Genomic DNA, 15,692 nt, shown 5'->3' with positions numbered 1-15,692 from the left:
GGCTAAATCGTCAAGGTGTGACAGGGCCTTAAACTATATTATCCGTTAGATTGTTCCCACCCAATCAGTTGTTGCATCATTTGTAACAGCTGAAAAGGCTTATGGTCCTCCCCCATCTCTTCCGAAATAAGAAGTTGATGAAAGGGCCTTTGCTCTGAAGCAGATGTGTCGTGGGCGAGCTCTGCCTTGAGGGAGTCTTGATGTCCTTACTTGGTTGGCTCCTTGAGAAGGTTCCTCACCTTTTGCACCATCTCTGGCTGAAGAGAGGTAACAACCCATTTCATATCTTGCATCGTGATTTCACAGGTTAGAAACTGGACCTCAATCGGATGGTAGGGTTGTTATGCCAAAAGGGAGATAGCTTCTGGCTAACAGCTGCAACAGGAGGTGCAACGAAAGGAAGACTATCATACCACACGAAGGAATGGGTCATGAATCACGTCCTGGGATCACCATCTGTGGTTGAGGTTGTGTGCAGGTGATGGGAAGCGTAACCATAACAGATGCTCACTCACAAGAACGTCCTATTTCGACAAAGCCCAGGATACCTCATCAGAGCCAGGTTGTCTTCCTTAGGTCAGCCATCCTTTGTGCAAAATGTCACAGTAATAATGAGTCACAACTAAGGTTTTATTGGAATTTTTACCTGACCATCTGTGTTTTGAAAAAGGATTTTGAAGCTGTGCGTACCTGCCACTGATATAATCAAACCCTTATTACCTCTGCCACCTTAGGTGGATGGAGGTTTTGTTTTCACTCCTGTCTGTCTATCTGTCTGTCTGTCTCTGTCTGGGTGAGAGCAGGATATTTCTAAATTTTATGGACGGATTCGGATGAAACTTAGTGGACAGGTTGATATGAGTGTCACAATGACCAATTGATTCGATTTTGGTGAAGATCCAGAAATCCGAGAATTATTTTTTAATTCTGTAAGTGATGCGTCACCATTGAGAGACGGGGCTCAAAAAACGATAGCATGATTTTTCAAAAAGTTGTGGATGAGTCGGGTTGGTGAAAAGAACAAGCCGATTAGATTTTGGTTCAGGTCCGGATGCAGATTCGGCCTATCAGAGGGATACGAAACGTAAACTGTTCAGTCTGGCAGAGGTATGCACTTCAGAGTGCAGTTCTCGTTTCTTTTCTTAGAATGTTTTGGTCGAAGTAATCTTGTACAAAAGGAAAAAAGAATAAATTATGCACCAAGAGTGAAATGGGGGGGGGGGGGGAAGCAGGTCTGTTAGTGGGAGCTGGCTAGATGAGAGAGTGTGGGTCAAACCCGGATGTGGTATATTTGCAGCTAAAATCCTCGCCGTTTTCCATTGATGTACTGAGAAAGAATTGGCGGATTTTTTTTCAGTTTAAAAGGAACTTGATGAGCATCGATGTTCGACAGGTAAAATGTGCTATGAAACGGTCTTGAAAAGTCAGAAGAGCACCTGAAAGGGAACATCACTGGAGTGTACCCAACAAGTTGTTGAGTGTTTGAATAACTTCATTCCAACTCATTAAATAATTATTTACTTGCCCTTCAGGTCAAAATTGTTTGGTCGAAGAACATACCTGCCCAACTGATGGTGCAGTTAATTTGATGATATTTTGAGTGGGTTTTTAGCACTCGGGCTGTTATCATAAACATTCTTTCTTTTTCTTTCTCCCTTCTCTCTGATGTGTTTTAGTACTTCATGTTGCTGCTCATCATATTTCTGCTGGTGACCATCGCGGGAGTGCTGGCATTTATCTACCAACAGCAGGTATGTCTCGACCTTCGTGCTCAAGGTTTCTCTCTCACTCGATGCTCCAAAATGATTCGTAATGTTGGGAAAATATTTTTGTTTCGCTCAGAAAGATGCACAAAAACACAGCTTACAGCTCTCACCGAGTATTGTTGTTGATCCTAACCACACTTTAACTACCAAATATGACAGAGTGGACAGAAAATCCTGTTCGACCTTGGGTACGGTGTCAGGTACCGTTGACGTGAACACCTTTCGTTTGGGCACTGGCAGGGGATGATGCATTGCTATAATAAGTCATGTGTTTTTGCCACTTACTTTGCAACTGACATTGTGATTTGATAATTGAAAGGGCAGTTCTCTTCACTATTTGTCTTTGGAAAAAAATGTCATGTATTTTTGAATATGGGCTGTTTCACAGTCATGGTCATTTCTGGTATTTTGTACCCTTGCATGCTAAATAGCTAAATGAGAGGCTGTAGTATCTCTGTCATTAGGGCCAGTAGTTGGTACTAGTGATGGCACAACTTGGACCACTTTTTATTTGACAAAAAATGTCAATTTTTGGCAGAATGGCATAAAAATTGCCTTTTTTTTTTTGACAAATAGCTGTCTCATTTTCTCCAGGTGCACTGCATTCACAGTGTATAAACAAATACAAGCAGAAATTAGGACTTTTATTTATTGCTGCATCAATTTAATACCTCTTCTGTACTTTGTTCACAACATATTATTCATTTCAGACTATGAATATTTATTTCACCCTCAATAAATATGTTCCACCGTTTGTCCGTCAAAAAATGTCCTCTTCGGAAATGCATATTGTAGAATAATTTTTTTTATATAAATAAAGGGTCTTTTTAAAAGTTTATTGTGTGTTTTACCAAGTGTGTATATACCTGCACTGATATTATGCTACAAAGTTTGAGTGTAACCAATAACCTTCTATTTGCATGGCCTGCACTGATTGCCTTACATGTGTCCGTCAAAAATGTGTCCTCTCCGGAAACACCTAAACTGCCACGAGTTATAAGGAAACTACTTGCTGGCTATAAATTTTGATGTTTTGTAAGGTTGACATCGTCATGAATATCCATTATCAGTAAAAGGTATTTACATTTATGTAATTTATCTTGTTACAACACTGATTGAATGTCCATGTCAAAAATGTCCTCTCCGGAAAGTTATTCAATGGCATTCAACAGGAGATTAATCGCATGAAATGACATTGAATTTTGTACAATTATTGCTTCATCCAGCACAATATTGACTATTGTTTATAAAGTATGCTGAATTTGATTTACTTTTAACACATTTACTCTAGTTTTTGAAGGCTAAACCTGGGCTTCCTGGAACATGCTTAGTTGTCTGAGAAAGAAATATGACATAATTCCCACCGTATGATCACTTTTTGCAAAAATAAATATGTAGTTACATCTGTCATCACATATAGTTACACCCAAATAATAATATACAGATATTTGGTACAATACAAGCCATAAAAGAGCCCCTAATATTACTTTCCAGAGAGGACAAAAATATTTGACGTATGTATGCCTATTGCTTTATGTAGATTTTCTACTTTTCTGCTTGCAGAGTAATCAACAGCTGGTGGTGGAAAACAGTGGTGGCAGTTAGAATAACCCTTCACTCTCCTGTAGTTGTAGCATTTTACTGCTATAGTGGTTACTGCTTTAGTATTATACCCAAACTATAGTGGTAAGGATATAGCTTGATTATAATACTGGTAAAGAATCATTATGGCAGTAAACCGTAACTAACTCTTGTTATTACAGATACAGATCCAGATCAAGTAATAAGTAATCACAACAGCTGTGCACAAACAATGTCACAAACTCTGACAGTCAATTTTAATTGGACATGTCGTACACGTTCTCGTGCGAGTGCTAAAGATGCAACTCCAAGCAGCATTTACCATTTATTTTCAGAGATAAATTAGTAATTTTTTCAGAATATGTAGAAAAGTACATATAGTTTTAAAATTTTGTGCTAAATTCCATCATATGCAGTGCTATTTGTGACAGTGGTAATTAAAACATATCTTTTTCTGGATATTTGAAACTTAGTTCAGTCTTTTATTATTGATATTTCTACAAATGTACTTCATTTCTATACTGAATCATAATTCCAGTAATGGAATAATACTTGTGGAACATATGGAAACCACTGAAGTTTGATAGTGTTGTTATTTTGTGGTTATAGTTGAATTGTATTAATGACTGTTGTAGTTTAAAAATACTCTCCTAACATCGTTGGGGTATTATTTTTAATAAGAAATATTCATTCAGATGCTCCAAAAATTTGGATTCAAGTATAGTAATTAACAATGTTGGATTTGGAGAAATAAAAATATAAAAATATTGAGTTTGAATTTTTAGTGGTTGTGAGACAAACTTGGTACCCTCATTGTGAAACAGCCCATATTTTGAATAATTCCTAATAACCCGTGTGATAAAGCTACTGCTGCAGTTTAGATGTATCACCACAAAATGTCTGCTGCAGAGCCAAACGCCAAGACAGAGGGAGGCAAACAAACAATGGGTGTGGGGAGGAATTGGGGGCAGGAGAGGATGCATCGGGTGGACAAGATGGATACAAAATTAAGGAAACTCTCAGGAGGGAAAACTGAAAATTTGGAAGGAGGGATTGGGGTGTGTGTGGAGATGGGGTGGGGGTTAACTAGGGTAGAAAAGGTCATGGTTTTGGATGGGGGGATGATCTGTGATGGTGGTGAACCGATGTCTTGACCTGGAAGTTGACATTGAAGAGAATGTTGAAGTTGGTTCCACAGGTGAGGAGAAACAAACAGGAAAGAATGTTGATAGATTAACCTGAAAAATGAAGTTTGTTTAAACTCTGAAATCAAACCTGTTGTAATTTTTATGCCGCTGCCGATGAAGTCACCGGAGACATTATGTTTTCAGGTTGGCTGTCCGTCCGTCATAGGTTTTCATTGCCGCGATAACCTAAGAACTGCTGAAGGGATCGAAGTCAAACTTGGTACAAGTATGCATCATGATTTATACAGAAACTGATTAGGTTGAGAGGTCAGAGGTCATGTCGGGTAAAAATGTGATATTTGAGAACAGCTGAAGGGATTTAAATCAAACTTGGTACAAGCATGTGTAATGATGTAATAATGTGGGCGGAGGGATATCTGGTGATGTCAAAGAGTGCCATTCTTGTTTATTCATTTATTTTTGCTCTTCTTGTGCAGTTGAGTGATGAGCTGAAATGGCATCTCAATAATATCATGGTGGAAAATTACAATCAGCCAGGCCAGGAGAGCGTCACGCAGTCTGTGGACAAACTCCAGCAGGAGGTAATTCTGGTATAGGACTTGGGTCATTGGGTCTTTATTCAGATAGGGGGAGGGAATTGGGGGTGAGGAAATGGTGGGGGGAACGGAGAGGCTGTAGAGTGGCTGTGCACTGATGGGGAAGAGGGGATGATAAATACGGCAAAGGTTAAGTTTTGGACAATGTGGAATGTTCATTGATTTGATTTGCACCTTTTCCAGTTCCATTGCTGTGGCAGTGTCAACTCTACGGACTGGGAGAGAAGTCTGTATGTACAATCGAGCAGCGCAGAAGGACGTAAGGTCCCTGATAGCTGTTGCAAAACCAAAACGGAACGCTGTGGGATTCGTACACATCCCTCAAACATCTACAGAGAGGTATCAGTAAATGGATACAATTTGAGACCTGATGGATAAATTCCTGCCATTCATTCTTTGCCTCTTTCCTATTTCTCATACTGCCTATACGAGTACACGCCAGCGTAAACATATTGGGATAGTCACTTGATGAGGTTCACATAGGTCTTAAACGATGCCAAAATGTAGAGTTGTTAATGATGCTCTTTTTTATTGCTTAAGTACGACCGAAGTGAGAGAGTATTTGAGTTTTGAATTATCCATGTAGAAAAGTGTTGTGTGCCACCTGTACCGTGAACCCATGTATGTTACAAAAATGACTTGGGCTTAAAGGGTTCATTATTCAGCAGTTATGCCTGAATGAGTGTTAGGGAAGTGCTCTTAAACCCCAAATAGTATCACCTACAATTGGATGTCTGCATAGCTTCTGTCATCCTTACCCTCATGTCTGTCTTTTTTTTTTCTTTGTTGCTCCGGTTGTCCTTTCATCACACCTCAACATGAATTGCAATCTTGAAAAGGCTGCTCCACATGCTATACTGTATCTGAAGCTTCTCACATGGGTTTTTGCAAATGGCGTAGTCATGTGTGCTACCTAGTGCTATTAGAGCGCATACACGGTATAAAAGAGTTATTAAGAACATAGACCACAAACCTGTCTCCGATGGCGAAGCGATAGACCGATAGACTCAGCTTCATTGTGCGAGATTCCAATGATCTTGAAGGCCTTGATTTCCATGGTGTCAAGCTGAGCAAGATGTGAGGCAAAGGAGCTAGCTTGCCCAGAGAGGAGAGCAGTACTCCAAGCTCTAGTAAAGAGTTCAGGTGTGCCAAGGAAGGACCTTGTATGACGGAGGATACACAGTCGGTGGCTGGCTTTGGACGCCAACTTTGAAATGTGGTTTGCCCAAGAAAGATCATAACTAATAGTGAGATCCAGGAGTTTGAATGACTGAATTTCTTCAAGAGGATTGTTAAGAAAGTATATATGAAGGTTTGCCAGATGGTCGTTTCAGAGAGAGATGGTGAGAATGTGAGATTTTTCAGGATTGAAAGATGTATTCTAGGTGTTTGACTTGCTTCTGATTTTTATTTATTTACAGGACTGAGCCCAGAATACTCTTGGGCACTCCAGCCTTGATAGGCTGAGACTAAAGCATTCCGTTGAGTGCCAAACATTGGCTACGAGGGTTGAGTAAGTCCATGTGTGAAGTTAGCCTTGGATGCCTTAGGTAGAGAGTAAAGCAGGATACCAGACTATTGAAAGCATGAGCTATGTACAGAGAAGGTCCTGAACTCACTTCTGACATTGAGGGCCTCCATCCATTGTTGCAAGAGTATGTCCCAGGTTTAATGACTTGGTCTGAAACCAAATTGGTGATATGAGGTTGTTGGAGAAAAGGAAAGATTTCATATCTCCTGCGAGTTTTTGCACCTTTTATATGTTGTGCAGTGATGTTGGTGGATTTCCAAGCAGATGGAAGGTGACCAATGGTAAATGACAGGGTGAAGAGGGCAGAGAGAGGTTATGTGCAAAAGCAGGTTTTTCGGTCATGTGAGCTGATGCCGTCTGGTCCAGTGGCAGAGTCAGAGTCGAGGGTTGAAAGAGCCTTTTCCACCTTCTCAGGTGCAAAACACCATGTCCAGGAGCAGTTTGGGTGTGACAGGGAAGGATGGGTACCAAGAGTTAGGGGTTGGGGGACACGATATTTGGAAACAAACGCAAAATTGAGGCATTCAGCCTTCTCATGAGCGGAGTGGGCTGTGGTGCTATTTGAAAAGAGTGAGGGGATTGAAGAGAAGCATACACCAGAGACAGACTTCACTCGAGGGGCACTCGGCAGAGTGCATACCTCTGCCCTGCAATGCCTGATCCACAAGAACATGTCGGGCCCATTACATTTTTGAAATATCATGCAATATAATATTGTTTTTGGCCCTATCTCTCAATGGCGAAGAATCACTTAAAATTAAATAATTGTTGTATCTCGCAGATCTTCACCAAAATTGAATAAATTCATCCTTGTCACACCCAACCTGTCCACCATTGTAATCCATCCACAACTTTTTGAGAAATTGTGATATCGAATTTCATCAGCATCTCAAAGAGATGCGGATGGGCTAGGCATCTGCCTGGGGGATGGCCATATGGAGGCTCCTGGAGTACCAGTGGAAAGTGGATGCAGTGACATGCTTATCAAGTGCATGTTCCAATACCTGACCTGACCTGACCTGATATATATATATATATATATATATATATATATATATATATATATATATATATATATATATATATATATATATATATATATATATATATATATATATATATATATATACACACAGGGGGCTGCCAAAGTAGGTATACAGTAATGAAAAACAAAACATACGCACAAAACATATTTTATTGCTTATACAAGCATATCAATAATAACATACCAATAATAAACATATCAATAATAAACATACCAATAAGAAACATACAAATCCCTCAAATGTTCAAACTGTTTGCCCCTGGCATTCACACACTCCACCAGTCGAGTGTGGACACCCTTACTGTATACCTACTTTTGCAGCCCCCTGTATGTATGTGTATATGTATATATGTATATATATATATATATATATATATGTATATATATATGTATATGTATATATATATATATATATATATATATCTGCCCTGCAATGCCTGATCCACAAGAACATGTCGGGCCCATTACATTTTTGAAATATCATGCAATATAATATTGTTTTTGGCCCTATCTCTCAATGGCGAAGAATCACTTAAAAATATATATATCGGTTTAGCCCAATTTCAAAAATTATTGAATCCTGATCTGGATTCAGATCTTCACCAAAATTGAATCAATTCTTCCTAGTCTTACACCCAACGTGTCCAAGTTTCATCCAAATCCATCCACAACTTTTTGAGATCATGCTATATTTCATTTTTGGCCCTATCTCTCAATGGTGAATAATCACTTTAAAAATTCTAGTAGCCGGATCCAGATCCAGATGTTCACCAAAATCGAATCTGTTCATCCTTATTACACACTCATCCTGTCCCACAAAATTTCATCCGGATCCTTCAACAATTTTTTGAGATATACTGCACACAGACAGACAGACAGACAGACAGACAGGGGTGAAAACATTACCTCATTCACCTTCGGTGACAGAGGTAATATTGTTGTGGGGCCGGGTCTTGGTGGCGACTGGATCACTCTGTGCAAAACGGTGGCCGGGTCTCGGTCACCCTGTGCCAATCGCAGACTCTGGATCCAGCAAAAGAGCCTCAGATCATCACGCTTCCTCCTCCATGTTTGACAGTTGGTGTCACACACTGAGGAACCATCCTTTCGCCGACTCGACGGCATACGAAAACCCTGTGTGATGAACCGAAGATCAAATTTTGATTCATCGGTCCATAAGACCTTCTTCCAATTTTGAGTCACCCACTGGCGGTGCTTCATGGCCCAGGAAAGCCTCTTTTTCTTATTTTGCCATCTTAGCAATGGCTTTCTTACTGCCACTCAACCTGTCAAACCTGCAGCTCGAAGTTTTCTCTTCACAGTTGAAACTGAAACTTCCTTACTTCGACCAGTGTTAAGCTGTGCTTGAAGCTGCTCTCCTGTGAGCCGCTTATCATGCAAGCTGTTGACTCTCAGAAACTTGTCTTCTGATTGTGTTGTGGCTTTTGGTCTGCCAGACCTCTTCCTGTCAGAGTTTCCTCCAGTTGACAAGTGCCTTTTGATGTTGGAGGAAACTGTACTCACTGACACGTTGGCTTCCTTTGAAATTTCTCTAAAGGAAAGACCTACACTATTAAGGGTTACTAGACGACCTGTGAACCCGTTGGGTTCCCGTTGTGACAGCGGTTGATGAAAAAAAAAAATCATTTCAAAAGAAAAAATAAGATAGCTCCAGCGAACGATACCGCTGAGATTGTTTGCATATATATATATATATATATATATATATATATATATATATATATATATATATATATATATATATATATATATATATATATTGAGATCAAATAATCACGCGGATCAAATAATCCCGAAGAGTACTTGACTGAATCGGGAATTGATTTTTTAATAATTTTTTTTGTTGCCCGATTTTAACGAAACTTGATATTGCGTGTCGATGTGGAAAAAAAAAAAAACAACAGAGAAAAGAATGTCGAAGAAATTATTGTGTCTAGTCTTCTAAACACAATTTGATTTATTTATGAACACGGAAGTATTAGATCAAAATGGTGATGTTTATTTTATGCTTAAAAATAAGTCGTTCTTTGTCTATACTAAATGTTCAGTTTTTCTTGAAATGATTTATTTTAAAATTTCAGAGTAATTCGATTGCGCGCAGTCGACGGGTATGCCTCCGCTCTCCCACACAAACACTTGAGTATTGACATAGTTGACCCTTGACCTTTATCATATCTGGCCCAAAATCTAATCAGTTAATTGCCCTGTCTAACTTTACCTTTGTACCAAGTTTGATGAAATTCTGTCCAATATTTCTTGAGTTAGGGCATAAACAGTAAAATTTCAGAGCTTGACCTTGACCTTTATCACATCTGGCCCAAAATCTAATCAGTTAATTGCCCTGTCTTACTTTATCTTTTTACCAAGTTTGATGAAATTTTACAATCTGCTTCTTGAGTTGTCGCGTAAACGAAAATCCAGACGGACGGACAACCCGGAAACGTAATGCCTCCGGCACCCTTGGTGCGGAGGCATGCAAACAAGATGGCCCCAGTGAACTATACCGCGGAGGTTGTTTGCACGGATCAAATTCTCCCGAAGAATACTTCACTGAATCGGGAATTGATTTTTGAAATAATTTTTTCATTGCCTGATTTTAACAAAACTTCACACTGCACAACGCAGGAGAATGGTGAGTAAGGTGGGCCGAAAATTTTTGTGCTATCCTGTGCCGTTTTGGCTGTATTTCTGGAACATACATACATACATACATACATTTATACAAGATGAGAGTTTTTTATTAAGATAAAGATAATGGTCTGTCTATCTTCCTTTGTTCATTGTCTTTCTCACCATTATGATAGCAATATACGACTTCCTGCAGTGCAATATTGTCCAAATAAATCTTCAGAGGGTGGAGCAACACAGTCTGTTCCAACACTGCTTTTACACAGACAGAGGGTTTGTAACTAATCAGCAAAAGTTGGGACACCTGTAGGAATTGTTTGCATCAACGTTCAAGGCTTAATTTACTTCCATTGCTGCAGAACAACTGCAGTTGCTTACCCATAACTTGTTACCTGAAAAGGGCCTTTTTAACAACTCTGAAATTTACATTATTTTTCAGTATTTGGTAACCTAAACTTCTTTTTTTACCTCTGGCAGTTTACTGCTTAGCTTTGTACCATTTCAGGTTATTCACTGGACTTGAACTGCTTAAATTTCAGTAAAAACTGAAAAATGGGGGTGTTCAATTTTTGGTAACCTAAACCTTTTTTTTTAACCTCTGGCAGTTTACCGCTTAGCTTTGTACCATTTCAGGTTGTTTACTGGACTTGAACTTCTTAAATTTCAGTAAAAACTGAAAAATGGGGGTGTTCTAAAACTTTTGACCGGTTATATATATATATATATATATATATATATATATATATATATATATATATATATATATATATATATATATATATATATATATATATATATATATATAGTTACGGTTGTGGAAATTCACAGATCACCATTCAGGTTCCCTGAAGATCAGTTATGTCGATAAGTGTGTGTTCCAGGTTAGATTTCCCCACCAATGTATAACGGGAATTATTCGTGTGCCGGGCTGTGACTCTTGAGGTAGTGTTATTCTTTTCTATCTTTATTTTAACAACACCAATCTCCACAAACAAACGAACTTCTCCTCACCATCATCTCCACAAACAACAACATCTCAACAAACAAACTAACTTCTCCTCACCAGCATCTCCACAACACCGCCATCTTTTCACCAACAACAACATCCCAACAAACAACATCTCCACAAACAAACACTATGGCATTCTCCCACAGCAGCAAAGTGATCTCAAACACGGCCACGTTGTGAAAGTGATCTCAACCACAGCCGCGTTTGACGGCAGAATCGGATCAGAAGGGCAAAAGGGGCGGAGCCAGCCGGGGGTGAAGGTTCAAAGGTGAAAGGAAGGAGGGTGCTGATTTCGGGTGGTAAGCCCAGAGCGACCCCTCCTCTTGGGGCTATGAAAAGGCGCGTTTCAATGCCGAGAGCGTTGTCGAGTTGGTGAGTCCAGTTGAGTGTTGGAGTCCAGAGAGTGGAGCCTGGAGTCCATTTGCGCGGTTGAGGAGGCGTCGGGTCGTCGACAAGGCACGAACGGGTTTGAGAAGAGTGCTGGGAGAGAGCGTTCAAGTTCGTGCTGCGCTGGTGTGGTGGAGTCGGGAAGAGAGCTTGGAGAGTTCGGAGGTTGGAGTGCGGGCAGAGACATCGAGGGTCGCCCAGCGAGTCACCAAGAGGGTGACAGGTAGCCCGCTCGGTCTCTCGGAGTCCCTCGGTCATCCCGGCTCTGAGCAATTATAAAGGCTTACGAGCCCGGTTCTTCCTTTCTTTCTTGGGGTTTGCATGAAAGTCTGTGGCGCCTTGTCTACCAAGTAGAACTGATTAAGTGCATGTACATAATAAATAGACATCGGCTGTAGGTTTTTGCTCGCGTCTTTTTCCCTCATTTCCGCCCCCCCCCCCCCATTCATTGCATTGCTTGCATGCCTGTGTGGAAATAAATGTCCCCATTTGTGAATGTCACCTGCTCGTTGCATCCCTTCCTCCATTGATTGGCATAATTGTGTTTGGAATAATTAGCTGGCTGAGTAATAGCCGATAAAACGTACATCTGGTCCGACGGGGCTTGGCAATATTAAACCGCTCGGCAATCGCAAACGGAACGAGCTGCTTAAAGCGGCTCGTTTTCGTGCAGGCTCCGTCGAGGTATAAACTCCCGGCATTTCTGTCTGCGCGAATAATTAGGTACATCGATAATTCGGTGATCGACCCTGCAGCGCGTGGACAGAATAGTTGGCTGGTTTATGGTGTGCTAAAAACATCTGCAGCTGGGTTTCAGCGTTGATCCGAAAGCTGCGACTTGATCGCTCGTTCGGTGGGCTCACGCGGCTGCAATTTATCTAAAGGCGGTCGCCCGCACACCGGGCGGGTGAAAATCTACAAAAAATATATATATATATATATATATATATATATATATATATATATATATATATATATATATATATATATATATATATATATATATATATATATATATATATATATATATATATATTTGTAAGGCTTGTGCTCCGAGACAGTTTGATGTGCCAGGGTGAGCGAGATGGTTACTCATCCTCGCATTCTCATGTGGTCTTGATGAAGGGTCAAATGGCCTCCTCCTGTGTTCAAGGTTCTTTTATTTCCCTGTATCATGCTTATGCTCCTCTGCCTGCTCAGGGTGGCTGCATTACTAAGTTGGAACACTTCTTGTCAGAACACCTGTTCATCATTGGCGTCATTGGTATCGGGGTGGCATTGCTGCAGGTATTTCACTTTTTGTTGCATTAAACAATTCCCCTCCCCCTCCCCCATTTTGTGCAAGGACAAAAAAGTAAGACGCTGTCAGTTAGAAGATTTTGAACAGGTTTACGTGAGATGCTAAAATTAACAAGAAGGCATAAATATTGAAGTGTTGTATATCTTCATCCCATCTCTATTTTCTTTAAATTAAACTTTTTTTTTTAATGTTGTTAAAAATTCGAATTGGCGTCCACAACCATCCTTGACCATGTTGTGGAACGTCGGCCGAGGCACTCACTTTTTGTTTTTTCTTCCGCCCTCACTTTTTCACCTTTTATTCACTTTTAAATTTGTTTTCTCGCAACGACTTGAGTGAATGAGAAGAAACTTTCAACATAAGAGCACCGACCCATGGATAATTTTTTGTTTGTTTTAAAACAAAACTACATGATGATTGGATGGAAAATGCGGCTGGCATTCCAAAGTGTTTTCTGTCGGCATGGGTTGCAAAGTGTTTCCCGTATCAGGAATAAATGGCCTCAACCAAGGCCGAGTTAGTTTCACTTTTAATAATTGATGAACCCTTGAACTTTTGTCTTTTCACAAAAGTGTATTAAACAACATAAAAAAAAACTTCCAGATGACTGATTGTGATGTCTTCCTCCCATCCTTTCTTCTTGCTTAATTTCCTTTGTTTCCCCAGGTTATGGGTATGATATTTACCTGCTGCTTGTACCGCAGCATCAAGTCCGATCCGTACTGATTCGGCTATGTGCCCGGTCTTTGCCTCATTCGTCATGCCCTGGCGGGTCTGTCTGTTGGTCTTCATGCGGACTAGAGGACAAAGTCGGTGCACCCTGTTTGAACGAGATCCACGTTTTCTTTGATTGTTTTTTGGAGGGAGCAACATCATTTGTGTACACTGGATCAAAGTTACAACACATGACCCTGCACAGCTTACAATACTGTATATTATTATCTCAGATGCATTATATTTCCTTTGCATATATTAGTTGGTCTGATGTATTCATCAAAATAGGTCATTATTGTTGCTGTCACTACAATTTATCATTTTATTCCTGCTCTCACAACAGTGTTTCTGCCATAACAAAATTTATCATCCACAGTTGCACTGCTACGGTTAATTCCCCGTTCGCATCAAACTGCCGTACAATTGCTTCACCTTTTCCTTTTCGTGTTTTTCATTTGGTGGCTGTTTCTGCTTTTGGGATTCCTCTTTTAAACCCAAAGTTAAGGTCAACTCTATTTTGGGCAGTCGGAGCTGTTACTGGAATCCAGTCATTCTGATTTAAAAAAAACAACAACTGCGCTTTAATTAATATTCTATTTCTTTTATTACTTTGACCAGTTCAAAGTTCATTGCAATGTTTGCCAACACCTCTTGCATTCTGGCTTTGAAATGCGCACCTGGAACAGCTCAGCACAGTTGCTTCCAGCGAGTATTTAACACCATTATTTGTAAACTTTTTGTGTTATCTTTACTGGATTGGTGTGTACACCACGTTTGTGAAGCGGAGAGACTCCGCATACCCAAGAGTAGCGTCGATGGCCGGATAAAGCGATTTTGTTATTCCACGAAATATGTCCTTGGTATTTCGTGATACATGAGTCGAGTATGGCTTTAGTACTTTCACGAATTTGATCATGAGTACACCCGTGATCTGTGCATTTCACATCATCAAGGTACTTTATCCGTGTTGTGATGTAACTGCATGTGAAGCCATCGTCTGTCAAATTTTTCTCCCATCACTTGCTTTGTTATCTCTCTCTAAGGGCGCATGAACCACCTGGCTCGGCCTATACTTTATGGTTTAAGTATTCCTCTACTCATGAGATGAGTAAATACCAGCCATTCTCATCAGTGGTCATTGATCCAATCATTTTTGATTGATGCTGATGCCATGGTTTGCTGTGTGTGTGTGTGTGTGTGTGTGTGTGTGTGTGTGTGTGTGTGTGTGTGTGTGTGTGTGTGTGTGTGTGTGTGTGTGTGTGTGTGTGTGTGTGTGTGTGTGTGTGTGTGTGTGTGTGTGTGTGTGTCAAATGCACTGCCCTGTTAACCTCATTGTTTCCGTGCCTGCTCCAGCCTTGTTGCTGTGCACTCTGGTTTTACAAAGTGTATTGTGCAGATGGGCATGTTTCGGAGGACAGCAGTGGCCTAATGGTTAGGACACTGCTGGGATCATTGAGGTTGTGGGTTCACAACCAGTTGATGGCAGCAGTTTGAAGGAGTTGGATTATAATCTTCAGGAAGTGAATTAAGTTTCAGGAGAGGATTGTCTGAAAAGCCCAGCTGCCTCATTAACGACCTTCAGGACTGGGGATCATCTTTCTGCTCTACCCCACTTGGTCTGCTCTACACATGATGCTAATCTGTTCATTGTGGTTGACTCTTATTCCCTTGCCTTTTGCAGGAAGTTGTTCTGAATGACTACTACTGTACTTTCCACGTAAAATAAACGTTTTTTTTTTTATTTACCATAACCAAGTGAATTTTTATTAAACTACAGAAGTGTAACAACTGCTGTACAATAACTAAATAATTTTGTCATTTCATGATGGTGAAGGGTAACTAGAGATTAACCAAAAGAGGTAGCATTGTGCAGTCTGTAAGTGCCACTCTTCTGGCCGGGACGCCCAGTTTTACGTCCATCTGAAGGATGGCACACTCATTTATGATCCTTCTTCTTCAACAGCCA

General features: G+C 40.3%; 1 protein-coding gene across 3 annotated transcripts in view; it reads left to right on the top strand.

The window, feature by feature from the left end:
- The window catches only part of CD151 (CD151 molecule (Raph blood group)), a 36,636-nt gene extending 21,169 nt beyond the window's left edge, over nt 1-15,467 (top strand). For all 3 annotated transcript variants that reach the window (XM_085880824.1, XM_085880822.1, XM_085880823.1), the window contains exons 4-8: nt 1,677-1,751; nt 4,972-5,076; nt 5,275-5,430; nt 12,913-12,999; nt 13,679-15,467. In XM_085880824.1, the coding sequence (XP_085736950.1) occupies nt 1,677-1,751; nt 4,972-5,076; nt 5,275-5,430; nt 12,913-12,999; nt 13,679-13,738 (483 nt within the window). In that variant the 3' untranslated portion in view covers nt 13,739-15,467. The remainder of the gene's footprint in view (nt 1-1,676; nt 1,752-4,971; nt 5,077-5,274; nt 5,431-12,912; nt 13,000-13,678) is intronic.
- Nucleotides 15,468-15,692: the final 225 nt, after the last annotated feature.

Source organism: Eptatretus burgeri, chromosome 5 (assembly GCF_056783735.1).
Source record: "Eptatretus burgeri isolate ZD-2024b chromosome 5, Ebu_testis_v1, whole genome shotgun sequence".
NCBI classification, from domain to species: domain Eukaryota; kingdom Metazoa; phylum Chordata; class Myxini; order Myxiniformes; family Myxinidae; genus Eptatretus; species Eptatretus burgeri.
This window is presented reverse-complemented; position numbering and strand designations above follow the sequence as displayed.